The 18,770-nt window shown below is 27.9% G+C and overlaps 1 protein-coding gene across 1 annotated transcript in view; it reads right to left on the bottom strand.

The window, feature by feature from the left end:
- Positions 1 to 15,610, bottom strand: part of LOC147816155 (uncharacterized) — a 40,308-nt gene extending 24,698 nt beyond the window's left edge. Inside the window, exons 1-3 of the mRNA XM_087158266.1 lie at positions 15,385 to 15,610; positions 7,574 to 7,688; positions 2,117 to 2,144 (exon numbers count right to left, since the gene is read on the bottom strand). Coding sequence (XP_087014392.1) covers positions 2,117 to 2,144; positions 7,574 to 7,680 — 135 coding nt within the window. The 5' untranslated portion in view covers positions 7,681 to 7,688; positions 15,385 to 15,610. The remainder of the gene's footprint in view (positions 1 to 2,116; positions 2,145 to 7,573; positions 7,689 to 15,384) is intronic.
- Positions 15,611 to 18,770: the final 3,160 nt, after the last annotated feature.

Below are 18,770 nucleotides of genomic sequence, written 5' to 3' on the forward strand. Positions count from 1 at the left end.
TTGAGTCGTGATGTCTCAGAGGATAGTGCGTTCGTCTTCCAAAGAGGTGAACTGGGTTCGAATCCCAGCGATGGCTGGTCGATGCGAATCCCGCATTGCACCAACCATAGCTGATATAAAATATCATCAGTCTTAGATGGATCATGATTTAGAGACCCCATGCCCTTAGGCTAACTAGGGGAGTTTTTCTCTCTAGGTAACGCAAATGCAGATTAGTTCCATCAAAAGTCCTGCACGGAGGCAAATTTCTCCCAATACTTTGCCCAGTAGTTCCCTCGTCTTCTTGATTGGGTTCATAATTAGAAGGCTGCGGAGTTGAACATTAATAGTTTTAAACACAAAAATTTGGGTCTGTTGTTCATCGACGGTTATAAAATAAAAAATATATGTAATCTATAGTTTTAAATCATCGAACTGCTACAATTGTAAAGGACTTACATTGAGGCACCGAATGTCACCGTTTCGACGGAATTTTTTTTTTCGACGGAGCTTCGAAAAGCAGCGTTAAGGAACAATGCTGAAGATTACAACGATAAAATAAAAATTAATAATAGTAATAGTATAAAAGGATAATAATTCGAAAACAAAACTGTATCTGTGAAAAAATAGAAATTTACTGAGTTTGAAACAAATATTTTTTATTACAAACTTACGGATTTTGTTTAAAATTACTTTAACACGCGTCATTTTGTAACTAAAATAATCCTCTTTCATATTATCAATTTTGTATTTTTATCTTAAAGTGAACCCCCAGAACATTCTAAGGAAACATAAAACTATCAGATTTTCTTTGCTCCCCTCTCAGCTTTTAGTTTTTATGCTTTTTTTCTCTAAAAATTTCTGTTTCATTACGATTTCCAAAGTTCTTTTCGCAGTTTTCTCCATTTCTTCGGCTAAACTAAAGAGTGTTCTAAAATAAACATAAGATTTGAATTTGCCGTTTTTATCATGCAGTAAATTGTTGACAACTCTGAAAAAAGAACAATTTGACAGCTGAGAGAAACAATTGAAAAAAGAACAATTTGACAGCAGAGTTGGTAAAAATGGAGCGTTCAAGACGGTGCCAAACAGCCAGTGAGGCAATTCAATTACTGCATGAGACATTTTCTGGTCGCGTACTCCCTCGTTTCGATGACAAGAATTGGCCCTTAGATCATGTTATTTAACTCCATTAGATTTCTTCTTATGGGGTTATTTGAAATCAAAGGATTTATAAGCTCTCAACCACTCATTCATTACAAGAGGAAATTAAACACTGCATCAACAAAATTCAGCCACAATTGTGCAAAAGGAGAGGAAAAATTTCGACAGAAGAGTGCGCATGTGCCAGGAAAGCCGTGGAGCCCATTTGCCCGATATAACACTATCCTATGTTCTTTATGATTCAATGCAAACATAACAATCAAAAGGCTAAGAACTGTGTTTTCTATTTAATTCAAACATTGCGTTAATTTTGGGACATCCTTTATTATCTTAAAACTTTTGACTAAGCTATTCTATTTCCTAAATATGAAAGGTGTCCGTACCTGTTTTTTATTTTATTCTGGAAATTAAAAAAAAAGTTAAGAGATGTCTGTCGAACAACCGACTTATTTAGAAATAATGTGTTCTTTAAAAGAAGAAAATAATCAAAAATGTTACAGCTAATCCTCCCATTAAGGAAAAAATAGAATTGTATTTTCATTATTTTTTAAATTTAGATTATCTTGAGAATTCCTTTTATGAAATACAATCTGTCTACTATTTCATTCACAAATTGAAACAGGTGTTAAAAACTGTTACAACATTTATAAAAAATTATGGGTCAAAATGTCTTATTTTTATATTATTATTCATCTTTATCATTTATTTTTAGTCTGGAGAAAGTTCTGAAAAAGTTAATTGAAATCTTGCTGCTTAGGAAATTAAAATAAATAACCGCATTCAGATTTACACTTACTTTGGAATTTAATCCATAAAACTCGTTGCATAATTTCTTGGATAATTATTTTTATAAAATAATATTAAAACGTTAATTTTCATTTACTACGGTTTTTAATTTTAATAATTTAACAAGCGTTTTATTTAAAAGTAAGCGACTATTGTTAAAAACAGGTAAGGAAAATTATAAACTTACCTTCTCTGGCGTTTCCAATCCTTTCCTTCTAGAAGAAAAATAGAAAATTCTTAAAAAGCCTTTAACTATATATATATATATATATATATATATATATATATATATATATATATATATATATATATATATATATATATATATATATATATATATATATATATATATATATATATATATATATATATATATATATATATATATATATATATATATATATATATATATATATATATATATATATATATATATATATATATATATATATATATATATATATATATATATATATATATATATATATATATATATATATATATATATATATATATATATATATATATATATACACACATCTACACATATACGTATACATATTTATTATTACAGGTCATTTCACTCAGATAAATATTTAAGTTACATGGTTTTCTTAAATAAACATGATTTGCAAATAGCATCCCAATGTTTTATGTTTCAATACATTCTGAAACTGATTTTTGCAAACACGTTCAAACCTGCTCAACATGTCGCTACACTAAGCTCTTCGATTACAAACAGTTACATATTTATCACAAAATATGGCTACTAAAGTTTCTTCGTTTTGTTTATTTATTAACTTATTTCACGATTCTCATCCTCACTACCAACATCTGATAGCTTCATTTTAAGTAGAGTTCGTAATATCTTTCAGAAATAAAAATGTGGCAGCAAAGCTAAGAAGATATATTTAATTATGTTTATATTCACCACAACATTCAATATTTAATTTTAAAAACTTGCAAATTTGTGGTCAGGAAATATTGGGTCTCAAAATTTTAATTGTAACATGTGAAATAACAAGTAATTTTCCAATTTAGAATTTTTAAGGAAGTTAGCTACCTACTAATATACTGCCCTATACGAGGGCCCAAAAAATTTGCTCTTCATAAGATTTGTGAATGGTACTGAGTAAACTTGGTTTACAGTAAAAAGAATGGACGTTATTTACATCACACTCATTTCATTAGTTTATTAAAAAGTATAATTAATAAAACTGAAAGAAAGGAACATACAGGTTTAAAATACCCCTAATTAAACAAGAGTAACATTTGTTTCAGTTTTTTACAATAATTTTTTAACTCTGATATTCTTATCACGAGATAACTTTTGACCTTTTTTAATTATTAGTTAAAGCCAGCTTACTCACTCTTGCAGTTTTTTCATTTTATATTTGAAATTTCAAAGTCGAATGACATACATGAAATGACACCTAATCCAAAGAATAAAAGTTAAATAGTTGCAAGGTCGATTACATCATATCGACATTATTTTGAAAAAAATTAATTACTCTGGTTCAATGAAACAATTATCAATGAATCATTAATATTCTTGTTTCCTTACTGCGAAATATTAGATCACAATTTGTATTCATAATTTCTTCAAAACAGGTGTTAAAACTATTATTATAAGTTATTTAAGTAGAAAAATCCTAATGTTAGAAGAAGAACTATTTCCGAGATGATGATTCTAAAAATAGCACTGTTTTTGAATCGATAACGAAATAAGGCACATCGAGCATTTTCTTGAGATGCAATTTTCTTGAATTGTGCTAAAGTTGATAAATAATATTAACTTTTTAAACAAGTTTTTTCAACATTATCCTTTTTAAAATGGCAACTTACTTAACGTTAGGGGGCAAGAATCAAATAGACGTCAAAATAAAATTTTATAATATTTACTGCAATTTATTGCTCATTTAAAAACAAAGCATAATTTTATATTTTTTGCTGTGCACCCATACGCATTTACTTTTTATCACTCAAATAAATACGAAACAATAAAAACGCCGATCTTCATTTTTCATCATCATTTTTCAAAAAAATAGTCAGCTATTCTGAATTAAACAATTTTGATTAACAGAATATTTTTAATTTCTTAACAAGATTTAATTCTCAGCTAGCTGACAATTATTTTCTTACAATAAAAACTTGACAATAGTTTAAGGGAATTTTACTTTAATTTTACTAAATTAAAGTACTAAATCAATTAATTTGCACAGTAAGGGCAAAATAATGCACGTGGTAGCTTAAAGAATAAGATTGAGAAATGTTGCAATTTAATTATATAGTTAGCAAAATAACTCTGCAAAACAATCGTAGACAGGTAGTTAACAAATTTATTTTAAGATAAAGACGATAGATAAGATGTTGAAAAATTTTAAGATGCTTAAAAATGTTAACTACGTAATTTATTTATAATTATAAAACATATAGTCAAGAAATTGATAAATATATTATTCCAAATCTATGCATACGTTGTTTTTGAAAGAACAAGCTAAAAAATAAAATAAAAAAGAGCTGATGTATAATCGCATTCTATCATAAACATGCTTTTATAAAACTCAATATTCGTTGAATAAAATGTTTTATTCAAATCTCGTTATTAAATTGCGAATAAATTTTTAGACTACTGAGAAAGAAACATCGTATTTTATAATTAAAAAAAAAAAAGGAATAGCAATCGGATATTAGCGAAAAAAATATATAGGAAATTCCCTACGTGTGCGTAAGTCAACTTCCTCATAAGTTAACCGCATTTAAATATTAATCGCCCCATTTAAATATTTTTTTCACTGTCACCAAAATAAATTTTTAAATTAAAATTAATTTTTCTCGGCATCTACCTAATAAAAACTGGGGGAACTTTAAATTGTGCATTAGAAAAAATACGTAGTTTAATATGGAAAAAATACGTAGTTTAATATGGTATAAAAAAATCTATGCCTCATAATTCAAATTCCTTTCATCCACAATCGAATTGAATAATAAAAAATAATAAACAATTATTAAAAATTATTTTTTGTATGAAATTATATTTGGGTTAATGGGTTTTATAAGTGGGTACAATTTTTTTGAATTGCTTAATTCGTTCTAAAAACATGACTAAAAACGCAAAAAGACAAATTAACAATAAATAGTCCGAACCTTGAATCGCTCTCCTGACCAAACTATGAGGATCATATTTCCCAGATTGCGGCTACCCCCTGTAATTTGAAAGTTAAGAATCCAAGTATGTCTAAAAAAATATATGTTTATCCAGAGAAAGTAAGTTTTTGTGTTCGATTTCGTAACTTAATAAAAAGTTAGCACTAAATAATTTGCATATTTGAGGTCACCCCCCAGGAACTATTAAGATTGACGCTTAGAACGTGGAAATCTGATCATTAGAACGAAAGTTATTCAAGGTGATATCTTTTTTTGTCCTTTTTTTTGTGCTCACTGCACATGATTGAAAACGTTATATACAACAGACGGTAGCTTAAATCCTGCTACAAACTTCTATTAGTTGCGGCACATCTTCTGGACTAAAATTCCATTTAAAAAATGTCCGGAAATGTTGTCATGCGCCGATACGGATCTTTCCCTATTACGAACTGTTTATTCGTGTGCTTCTAAACAGGTTAGTTATTATAGTGAATCGCTCCTAGCCGCGTACAACATTTCCGGGAATGGGCTTTTGTGAAATTTTAATCGTAAGGATGTACTTTAACTCTCCGAGAAGTCTGTTGCAACATTAGCGTGACCTTCTGTTATCTATAGCATTTTTAAATTTGTACGTTTTGATGAATAAGTAGTTTAAAAATGTCATTTTAAAAAATTATTTTAATTTTAAAATCTGGGAGCAAAACTTATTTCAGATTTAAAATTCCCTCACCTGGATTAGGCTAAAACATGGTATTGTATAAATGTATAAGTTTGTATAAGTTTTTTTTTTTTGTACAAGTTATTTATTCTGAAAAACTTTTACAACTTTTCGTGTACAAAATTACAGGAATCGAATGTTTCAGAAGAAAAAAAATTAATTAAATTTTATAAATGTCAATAAAAAATCCTCTTGTAAAAAATTTAAAAAAAGACAAAAAATAACATTTGTACAAAATAAAAAATAGAGTTTCTTCAAAAAATTTTAGTAACTCTTAAAAGTAACTTTGTTTTACTTTGTGAATGCTTTTGCTTAATAAGTGTTTACTTTTTTGCTTGTCAATAGGAAAAAACAAGATTCCATATTAGAAGACAAACCACTTAAGATTAAAAAACATTGTTGTCGCATAATACCAAATAAAAATACTAATGTTTATAGCATTAGCACTTTGACGTAGAAATTTTATTAAACATTATTCTCGCAACATTGGCGATCAAATATTTAATTCTGGTGGGTAAAGATTCTGCAAAATGTTTTCGCAGAAAGATTCTGCGAAAACAATTTTAGATCATTCTTGAAAAATTTCCTGTCCATGTAAGTTGATCTGATTTCGCTACTCGCTTTATAGTCCATTTTTTCATACGGTTTTTTTTTTTTTTTTATTTTCTGTTTTTACATGTTATTTTTACTTTTTGTGTTCTATTTTATTTGTTGTAATTTTTATAAAAAAAAATTTTGAGTGCTCCTCACACTATTGTATTAATATATTTTGCTTTGGCTTTATTGATACAATATCAGAAAGCACTCTATATCGCGGATATAATCGTGTGGGCTGATGAAAAGATTATATCTTCTTTTTCCGGTTTTTTTAAATAAAATTTCATACTTTTTTTTCTAAACTGTTGTTTGTTATTTTTTTACTTATTAATCCCCCCCCCCCTTTTTTTGCGTATGCTCTTCTTATATTATATAAAGATATAGTACTGATACTTACTCATTCATTAATACTGACTCATTCATTTTTTACCAACGAAAGCATTCCTACAGGAATCTTGAAATCTTCAGACTTCCTTACATTGACTTGATATTATTACTATTACACTAACAATGGCAATAATTATTGCAATAACAATTACATGTTCTTTAATGCTTTCTTAAATATGAAGTAGGGGCAAGGCGAAATTTCAGTTCGGCTAGTAATTGTTAAGTTTAGAACAATTACTTTCATGCCTTTTCTTATTATTATGGATTGGAAAAAAAAATAATCGTAATACATTTTAAAAGAGTGGATAGAGCGTTAGCCATCCAATGAGACGAGCCGGGATCGAATCCCAGCAATGGCTGGTTGATACGAATTTCGCTTCTGGCTTTCACTGCCCACAGTGCTGACGTAAAATATCCGCAGTGGTAGACGGATCATGGGTTAGAGCCCTTTTGTCATCAGGCTAATCGTGATTTTCCTCTCCATGTAATGCAACTGCGAGTAAGTGCCCTCACAAAGTCCTTCACGAAGGCAAATTTCCCCCAATACGTGATCCAGAAGTTCCCTTGTCTTCTGGATTGGGTTCAAAATTAGGAGGCTACGGAGTTTAGCATTAGTAGTCGTAAACCCAATATTGGGTAGACTGCTCAATGACGTTTATAATACAAAGTAAAATGAAGCTTAAAAGTGCTTGGAAGTCAGTTATACTCAATTGTAATAGGTATATTGTAGTTATAAGTACCCAATCGACTATATGAACCCTTAAAACTAAGAACAAGGTTTCTAATGTAACATACCTTCTCTTACTCTGACCCTCCTGTCCAGAACCAGAAGGGCCTGAAGCAGACGCTGATCCGGATGGAGCACTTGAGCCCCCGGCGGCTACATCAAAGCTGCGTTTCATTCTTAAATCTGAAAATGTCAAAACTACATAAGTAAATTAAAAAATTAATTAAGATCATTCATTTAATATATGACGCAATAAATTTTTGACAATATGAAATGATGAAAACAAATAATATCCGATTAACAATTAGTTGATTTTATCTTAATTAATATCAATCCGTATTAATAAAATTTATATTTTTGACACAGATTTGAACAATATTTCAATCATTGAATAAAAAGAATAGAAGCAGAAAAATGATATGGAAAATTTGATAATTTTTTAATTAATTGTTTTTGTTTCTAATGCCACTTGTCTAGACAGCAAGCCTTCTTTGGAAATCAAGCGAAATTTAAGGTAGAGGGTATATATATATATATATATATATATATATATATATATATATATATATATATATATATATATATATATATATATATATATATATATATATATATATATATATATATATATATATATATATATATATATATATATATATATATATATATATATATATATATATATATATATATATATATATATATATATATATATATATATATATATATATATATATATATATATATATATATATATATATATATATATATATATATATATATATATATATATATATATATATATATATATATATATATATATATATATATATATATATATATATATATATATATATATATATATATATATATATATATATATATATATATATATATATATATATATATATATATATATATATATATATATATATATATATATATATATATATATATATATATATATATATATATATATATATATATATATTGAAATTAAATTGCGATTCGCAGTGAGTAAATCGGGTGATATGATTTAAGATTCGGAAAACATGTAAAGTCCTAAACCATGAGAATTGTTAATCGCGATGGCAATTCGACAATTGTTAATCGCGATGGCAATTCGACTTCATAAATTTCAAAAATATTCGAATTGCGACACAAGAATTCAAAGAGAATAAAACCGAAGAAACAAATTTCTCCTAACGATAAAATTACGTGTGGAAAGTTAAACTTCCGATATTAATGAAGATAACAAATAGTAAGGAAAATCAATAGAACTGAATTAAAATTTTAAAAAAGCGAATAATTATTTCATAACGAGTGGAAACGAAATCCATACATGGGTTAACGTTTCGTCAGTGCAATGAGAAATCAAAATTGAGATCATTCGTATATTGGAAATCCTAGGGAGAAAAATTCGACTTGCAAACTTTAATTTTCTTCAACTCATAGTGGGCGTTGAAAAATCGCGTTGTCGTAGGTAGGCACTTTATTTATGTCGCACTAGAGCTGCACAATGGGCTATTGGCGACGGTCTGGGAAACATCCCTGAGGTTGATCCGAAGACATGCCACCGCAATTTTAAAACTCTGCAGACGGCTCTCCTGCCTTAGTAGCCCCGAATACCTCTGCGCGGGAGCATTTTTCGGTAGAACAGATACCGCTGCTGTCCCCTGTGCAGAGGTTGTGATCAACCCTAGTGATGCTTGACTTCGGTGTTCTACTGGGAACCGTATCTCTTTACGCAATGTAAGACCATGTTGTTATAAATACGAAAAAACTGAACTTTTTCAATGATTAATTTTTAATCTTTCCTAAAAATGTAAAAATAGGAAAAAATTCAATTCTGCAGAAATTACCAGATTTTCGATACTGAAATAGGAAAGAAACACCAGAATCCAGTTATTTTATCATAACTTGTCAAAATTTAAAATTGAGCTAATTTTGTATTTGGAAGGAAAGAATGAAAGATGGTTCTTTTTTTTTGAATAAATCTTTTTAAAAAAATGAGTTTTTAAGCACTTTGTCGCAACTTTGTCATCCCTTCCTCTTAGAGAACAAATATGGAATTATGTATGAAAAACTAGTAAAAAAATTTAAAAGTTTCGAAACTTTTTAAAAGCTATTATTACATTTTTTTTACAGTTCCATTTTTTTGTTAGATCTTTAAATACTCCATTGTTTTCATGTTAAATGCATTTGTTCAAACAAGTACAATAACTAAAATTCAAAATATTTTGTAAACATTTTTAGGAAAACATTTTTTTTTTTAAGTTTTCCCCGAGAAAGCAAAATTTTCAAATTAACAAAAGCTCGAAGAAGCAAACTGCTCACAAAATCACTGTAATCTCTGAAGTAAAAATTGCTCGTCGTTTTGCGTCACATAAAGAGTGATTTAAACGTGCAATAACTTAAATTAACTGAAATAATACAATAAAATAACTCAATTAAGTATAATACAATAAAATACAAACAATAAAATAACACAATATTGTAGTATAATAAATTAAAAGTAAACCTATTATTTTTTATACACCATCTCAATATTTGCTTTCAAAGAGGGGACAAAGTATCTGTATGAAATTTTATAACTTAGATTATTATGCTTAATAAATATTCATAGCTATTTTCATTTACACGCAAATAAACTCACGGAGGTTCCAATTTCCCAAATTATCTATCAGAAATACAATAAGGCAGAAATATATACATTTAGCGATAAAATTAGCGCAATTTTAAGGTGTATGTACTATTTCAGGGGTTTCCAACTGGCGGCCCGCGAAGCCTTTTTTTGCGGCCCGCGAACTAAACTATATTAGTTGTCATTTTATTGTGAACAATTTTCGTAAAGAATCAATATGGGTTTAAAATACTTTTCTCGTTAATAAAAACCTAATTTCTTCGTATCTGTGAAATTTAGCATACCAACGGTGCAAAAAAATTTATTTCTCAGGTTTTGCACCCAGGAAAATATTTATTCAAATGCAAAAATAATCGTGTATGTAGCTCTATTTTATTTCATTTTTTTGAATTTTGTGAATATAATTTAGCATGTGCGTATCAGAAATTTTCTCGAAGAAATTATCCGATTTAACTTTTTGAAACCACTCACTCATTTTGGACGAAAATATTTACACACACATTTGTAAATTTTAAATGCAAATATCTATTCTCTGGTGGTTGTAGCAGACAAATCTCAATTTTCTCATTGAATATTTTGTGTGCTACTATGTAAATTTTAATACCAACCTTTTTAAAATTTTATATCCTTACAATTAGATATCTGTTGCACATTATTTGTTAGGTGCACATTAAAGTTATTGTAGCCAGAATTTTTTATTATTTATTTAATATTTTTTAAAATATTATTAATAACAATTAAATATTTTTAAAAATCTACTTCTTATTTTAATTTGTAATTCAATACTTTTGTTTTGTACAACTTATTAAAAATCTAACAGTAATATTTAATGTTCTTTCAAACTTAAAAAAGTCCTTCATAAAATTTTGATAAAGTTGTGTGGCCCGCCATTTGATTTGTGTTTTTAATTGTGGCCCGCGGCCTCATGTAAGTTGGAAACCCCTGTACTATTTAGTTCTATATAGGCATAGAATATTAACATTTGGGCTTCTAATTACATATTAAAAAAAAAAAATTTTTTTTTCATAGAAGATAATACATTTCCCTGATTCTTTAATGAGAATTGTGGTTGGTTCAGCAGGAACAATTTAGCCCATCATAAATCATTCCTATATTGTTTTGATGGTGGTTCATGATCGTTCCAACATTTGATTTCTAACAAACTATGATGGAAATTTTTGATAGTTCAGCATGAACGAACCATCAAAACAAGTTGCTATTTTTACGTTGGAACATCATAAATCAGTCCGAATGCTTAAATTGGGGTGATGGTTACTTATGTTGGTCACCATCAAAAATAAAATGCTTCATGATGAAATTATTGATGGTTGCCTTCAAAATTATGTTAGTCCATCAATAGAAAACCATCAAAAATTTCGACTTTGGTATAACATGAAAAAATTTGATTTCATGGAATCAATGGTCAAGATTTTGGTTAAATTCAAACTAGTCCATATTATTTTGCCATTTCGCATTAAAACCACTAAAAATTTCTGCCCACTGCATTTCATATTTGAGTTTACGTTCTTTTGCTTTTCCATGCGGTGAGAAGATTTTAGTTTCTTAATAGTTTGTTGGGAGAAAAAAGGATGAGATTTCCTTCCTTAAAAAACTCTTTTTTCTATCAAATCATTTGTTTTTTTATTTATTTGTTCTGCTAGAGTTGATTAAGGAGTAGAAAAAAAATTATCATAGAATTAATTGCGAACACCAAAATTTTAAACTCTTAGTAGTTAAGAGGAAGAAAAAATTAATTTTACGCAAATTAATACGAAATTTCTTAAAAAGTGTAATTTTCATTATTCAATCGTAAAATCGCAAGCTTTACTATGAAATGGTAACAGCTACGGTTAAGTTGTAATAGATTGGCACCACTGCTCTATTAGGATGCTATGTGCCCTGCTTGCTAATGCTAGCCAGCTCATAGAACTGCTTGCGTAGTTCCCTTCGATTGCTGCACATAACGAGCTCACTTATTGCATAAGTTGCTTCAACCTGACTTAGCATGCTTATTTGAAAACTAAAATTTAGAATAAATAGTTCATCCAACTCATCTCTGTACAAAATTCCAAATATATATTTGGTTTCTCTGAACAAAATTCTAAATATATATTTGGTTTCTGTGTACAAAATTCGAAACATATACACTTGAATATTAATTTGAAAGTGCGAACAGCTTACAAGATTTTTTTTTCACAATTCTTTTTGAGTATCAAAGTACAGCAGCTTCAAGTCCTTTATTTTATCCCTATGTTGCAAAATGTACAAAAGCCGAAGAAAAACAAGTATATTCATTAAAATTTTTTAATGTAAGTGGTATTCAGAATTGGATAATAAATATAAAAGAATTTCGTTGAGATATCTGTTCTTGATTTTAATCTACCGCAGCGCTGTCAAAAAATAGATCATTCGTTCGAATTTCATTGTCTTCGGGCTAACCGATAGAGGTTTCCGTGGTATTTCGTTTCGTGAAACGCAAATGCGGGTTAGTTCTATCGCCAAGTCCCGATGCTTGATACAAGAGTTTCCTTGTCTTCTGGATTGGTTATGAAATTACATGGCTACGGAGTTTATCATTGATAGTCGTAAACTAATAATTGGGTCGGCTATTCAAGATTGCTTATTAAATAAAATATTCATTCCTTAAAATTGGAACTTTTCTGAAATCAAACTAACTCATATTTTGCTACCAGCATTTTTTATTTTGAAAAACTTTCAAAAATATTATGAAACGTGTTCATCACTTGAATTAGTTTTGTTAAGATAGGATTGAATAACACAAAATATTTCGATGTTCTTGGTAAAAATAGGAACTTCTTACCAAAAAAACAAGTATGATTTAATGTTCCAGTTTTTCTTTATTAAATTGCAACTAACCCATTATTACTTTAAAACAGAGGTGTCAAACTCGCCGCATGCGGCCCGAGATGAACATTTTTGAGGCCCAGTCAATATATCCCAAACAAAGTACAAATAAAATAGAAGTGTGAATTAGAAACGAAACCAGCATATAAAATTATAATATACTTTGTTTGTAAACTATACGGATCATTTTAAATTGTCCGCTCGAAAATGCAAAATTCGAATTGGCTGAAATGGAGTCCGTTTCACACTAAGCTATCAATTAGATAGTACATAATCAGGTTTATCCTATTATAGCGAGGTAAGTTGGTTATCTTGCTCCAAGGTTCTCAATCAATTCTGGGATTTGAAAGAAAAAATATGTAAGTTTTTACAAACTATAAATCAAGATACAAGTTTGTTCTCCGATCAAATATGGTTGATATAACCAAACACTTATCCCATTTAAATTTATTGTTACAAGGCAAGGATCAGATCATTACAAACATGTTTGACATAATTAAAAAAGCATTCAAATGTAAACTATATCTTTGGGAAAAGCAACTGAAAAATGAAGATTTAACGCACTTCCCAAAGTGCAACAAGAACAAATCTAGTTTAGATGATACTGCATCGTATCAAAAATACGCAGAAAAAAATTTCAAATCTTAGAACAGAATTTGAAACAAGGTTTAAAGATTTTAATTCTTTGGAAGACAAATTTTGTTTGTTTTCTTCGATTTTCTCAATAAATATAGACTCTGTACCCAGTTATATGCAAATGATAGTGATTGAGACTCAAATTTGAAGGCAAAATTCATTGAAGTGGGTGTGCCTAAATTTCATGAATATTTACCAGCAAGGTTTGAAAATACTCGAAAATTCGCGCATGACATTATTTCCAAGTTTGGAAGTACTTATCAGTGAGAGAAATTATTTTCTGTTATGAATGGAAATAAATCTCCTGTCCGAAACCGTATTAATAAAGCTCACGTTGGGTCAAATTTAAAAGTAGATTCGGCCAATAAAATTTCTCCCGAAATAGAAAAGATAATAGCAGAGAAGAGATGTCAAGTATCAGGACGCAAACAATAATTTAACTTCATATATGTTTATTACAATTCAAAATAAAAATATTTGTTTCTATGAACATTGAATTTTTTTTGCGGCCCACCTGAAGTTAAGCATCGTTTATTTGGCCCAAGTTGGCTTTTGAGTTTGACACCCCTGCTTTAGAATCATCCTGTCTAAAACTATTAAAATTGTTTGCTTACTGAATTTTAGATTTGAGTTTTCTTTAGCTTTTTCATTAGGAGAGAAAATTAAGTATTAAAATATATTGGTGGAAGATACGATTTCTTTGCTATCAAATGTATTTTGTTTTTCTTTCATTTATCTTAGAATTGTTTAAAGAGTAGAAAAAACTAACATAGATTCGATTCAAACAATACAATTTCATGACACTTGAAGATTCATGACACATGATGAAGACACATGAAAAATTCCAGTTTTTCCATTCAAAAATAAAATAAATTCACCAATAATAGTTTATATTTCTCTGATAACTATTCAGAACGTACAAAATTCAAAACTGTAATTCAGCTAATTTTATTAGTTTCCATCATATGAATACAAAAAAAAAAAAAAATTCATAATATTACATATTTCATTTTTCACAATAAATATTTTTAAACATGCTACAGCAGAATAGCAGAATTTATTATATTTGGATTTTATTTATTTGTTTATTTATTGCCGTGTTAAAATTAGTTTATTTTGTATAGACCTAAATTAAAAATCTTATAACTATTAAAACTATATTTTAATTTGTTTCATAAATTACAGAATACTAAAATAAAATGACGTTGATTTTACTCTTTAATCTAACTAATTAAAATGAGAATTAAATTTATGCAACATTTATGCATTATTAAATTTATGCAAATTAATGCATTATTAAATTTATGCAAAATTTATGCATTATTTCTATATGGCAATAACACCTTTTAGATTCTAAATGACACTATAGAGCCATATTCTCCCTCTTAATTTTTTATTATGTCAGACAATACAATCTCTTAGAGATAGCAGTCAACCTTAGAGTTAAAATTCAAACTCTAGCAAGCACTTTTTGATTGTACTTAAAAAAGAAAAACTTCAAAAGAAAACTCTTAAAAAAGAAAAACTCGTTCTACCAGTACTAAGCTCTCGTTGAAATTAGAGCTAGGTAAAAAATGGCTTACATATATATAATTGATATTAATCATGAAAGGCATTTTTCGAAAAATATTTCAACAGGCAACAATAAAAAAAATTTTAAGAAATAAGAGTTAAATTTTCAGAATTCCATTAAAAAAATACAATAATTTGCACTTTAAGATAAAATGTACTTACAGTAAGAATATATCTATCAAACAGTCGAAATACAAAGATTTCTTAAATGTATAGTGCAAGGCTAATATAAAGCAGAAAGCAAGCTCAAGTTAAAGTTTTATCAAACAGAGTGAAATAAAATTGCGAATGTTTAAAACAATTTGAAGGGTTACCAGATTAAGTATGACGAAGCCAAATCTCAGCCAGTTGGCTATGTTTGCATACAAATTGGCGAAATCAGATAAAAAAGCGATTACTTTTTACTTAACTTGTAAAACTCTAAATTCGGACACATTTTACATATATATATATATTTTTAAATCTATTCTTTGCATTGATTTTAAACAGTACTGTCGTAACAAATCTTTTAGAGAAAACGCTGAAAATTCGAAACTTTCATGCATATTTTAGTTTTTTCTGAAAGTGTTTAAAAACTGTTATTTACTGCATTTGGGTTTTTGTGTAAAGTTTCTCCAGATTATAACCACTTTAAAGTAGAGTTTTTTTCCTATTTACTTTAAATTCATCATAATTCATAATCATTAATAAAAAATTTTCGTAAACATTAATAAATTAAATTCCTAATCACAATTCATAATCATTTAAATTCATATCACTAATAAAAAAAATAAACAATTACAAGATACAAGCACTTATAAGTCTTTAAGATTTTAATAAATGTTTGAAGAAAAATGTTCTGCGTATTTTAAATGATATGCAGGACATAAATGGCTTTTCTTGAAAATGAACTGTCAATTTAATTTAATATGAAATTACGGTGTTGAGCTTCAAATATGCCTGCAGTCAGAGAACTTTTTGTTCTGGACACAGATCAAAGAAATATGTTTAAAAAAATTGAAGAAAAAAATCAATATTCAACCCAAATTTAACAACTAAGAGAGGAATTACTTTTTTAAACACTAAGCATATTATGATTATGTACAGTCCGGAAAAAAAAAATAGATATCACCCTGAATAACTTTCGTTCTAATGATCCGATTTTCACGAACTAAGTGTCAATCTTAATGGTTCCTGGGGGTGACCTCAAATATGCTAATTAATTAGTGCTAACTATTAATTAAGTTACGAAATCAGACACAAAAACGTACTTTCTCTGAATAAACATATATTTCTTTTTACATATTTGGAATCTAGACACTTGAATTAGGGGGGGGGGTAGACAAAATTTTAAAACAATTGGGTCGTAAATTGGGTTGCAATAAAGGTTTATATATTTGGCGATAGTCCAGAAAACCGCCAAAAAAAGTCGCCTGCGCAAATAAATATTTTAAGATAACCCTTGACTGATTCAAAAGAGAAACGCTTGATTTTACTAGGTTGCTAGGCAACCAATTTCTGACTGTAAAAAAATTGAAATAATGTTTTGTGATTGCTCTGAGAGGTTTAATTAATAGTTAATAGAAAACACCTCGAAGTTTCTAGGCAATAGACAAGTTTTAAGTTCATTTATGTGCAAAAAGCAAAATAAATAAATAAAATAAAAAATTATTTTAATCTCTTTTGAAAAGAAAATTTGAATCGATTTATAAGTTTTCAGAATTTAAATACATGAACTTTTTATCTGATATTATTTAGATTATGCTATTTTTGCTATGTTTATTCGAGGATTTCATACTAAAATCAAATTAACATAACTTATAATAGCTATATACAAAATTTTAGGGATAATGATTTTTACAGCTTTAATCGAGTCTTCTAGGCATGAAAGTTTGAAGGAAAAAAAAGTGCATGAAAAATAAAATGTAGATTGCATAGTAATTCTAATGCACATTCACAAGGTTTTCTGTAATTTACGATTTCTTTTTTCTATAACTCAATGAATTGCTGAATGTTTAGTGGCATTTTAAAAACATTGAAATATGTTATGTTTAAGAATAAGATATAGAAATAATATGTTGCATATTGTATGATTCATTGTTTAAAAAATTGCTTCATTTTGCTAGATATTTACGTTACATGGTTTTCTTTGGATAAAGATGATTAGCAAATAGCATCCACATGTTTCGATACATTCTGAAACTTACGTTCGCAAATTCACCATAAAATGTCGCACAGCATATTCTTCAATTACGATAAGCTACATTTACCACCAAATACTGCTACTATGATTATTTTTGTTATATATCAGATATATATATATATATCAGATATATATATATATATCAGATATATATATATATATATATATATATATATATATATATATATATATATATAACGTCGTTGCCGAGTGGAAGGATTAAAACAGGTCATAGGTCGGGAAGGAGGGTACAAAATTTATTTATTAATTATTAGACAAGAGCAGTCATGAGAATGAGTGAAAGTGCACATGAAAAGTTGCGCTCCTTGGTTATATGTTAGGGAAAATCTTGCAAAGTAAAATCCGTAATATGTCTTAATTTAGGGAAAGAGGGAACTCTTAGTAGTTGCTATTGGTTTATGAAATAGATCGAACGTTTCCCACACAAGAGCAAAGGGAAAAATGTCCTGCTCTTAATTAAATGCATACTTGAGCCAAAAATAGATTTAAGAACAGGATGTGGTTTTTAAAAGTGTGAGAAAGTATTTCGTTTAGAATAATTAATTAGGATGAAGTTTTATAGCAAAGAAACTAACATAAAAAGATTAATTGAAGCTTTTTATGTTATATATATATATATATATATATATATATATATCTGATATGATACTCTCTTTTTAAACAGAGCTCGTAAGGCCCTTAAGATACTGAAATGGGGGCACGAAAACTTAAAAGAATTTTTTTTTTCCTAATGCCCGCCTGTGTTAACATCAGTCAATTCAGGCATCTACAGGGCGACAGATATCTGTGTGGCCTAAGGATTCCTAACGAGCATCAAACATTCTCAAAATTAAGTGTTCATTCACTGGAAAATTTAGTGTTTATTCAATTTAAGAACTGTTCCTTCACTTGGTTATCTTACTACTTATTATTTAAACCACCAAAAGCTTAAAACAATATTATGTAAGTTATCTAAATTTTTTTTACATAATTTGCATTTAATAACAAATATGTCGACATGCATTTAATAACAAATACGTCATTTAGCTAAAATTACAAATTTTGAAATTTTTATGATTTTTTTTTAAAGACAAGCTAAGCTTAAGTATTCCTTCACTGGTTAGTTTACCCTATAAGATTTTGAGAAATTTGCGATGTTGTGAGAGATGCTTAAAAATATTGACTACGTATTTTTATTAATATTTATAAAATATATATTCAAGAAATTAATGAATATTTTATTCCAAATTTATTCATTCGTATGTATATTATTGAAATTTTATCAGTTATTGAGAAAATAAAAATAAAAAAAAATCACATTAAAGAAGCACAATCTGTTGTATAATCATATTCTATCAGAAGCATG

This window comes from Parasteatoda tepidariorum, chromosome 2 (genome assembly GCF_982258835.1).
Source record: "Parasteatoda tepidariorum strain Cologne lab strain chromosome 2, Ptep-v5.0, whole genome shotgun sequence".
Classification (NCBI taxonomy): domain Eukaryota; kingdom Metazoa; phylum Arthropoda; class Arachnida; order Araneae; family Theridiidae; genus Parasteatoda; species Parasteatoda tepidariorum.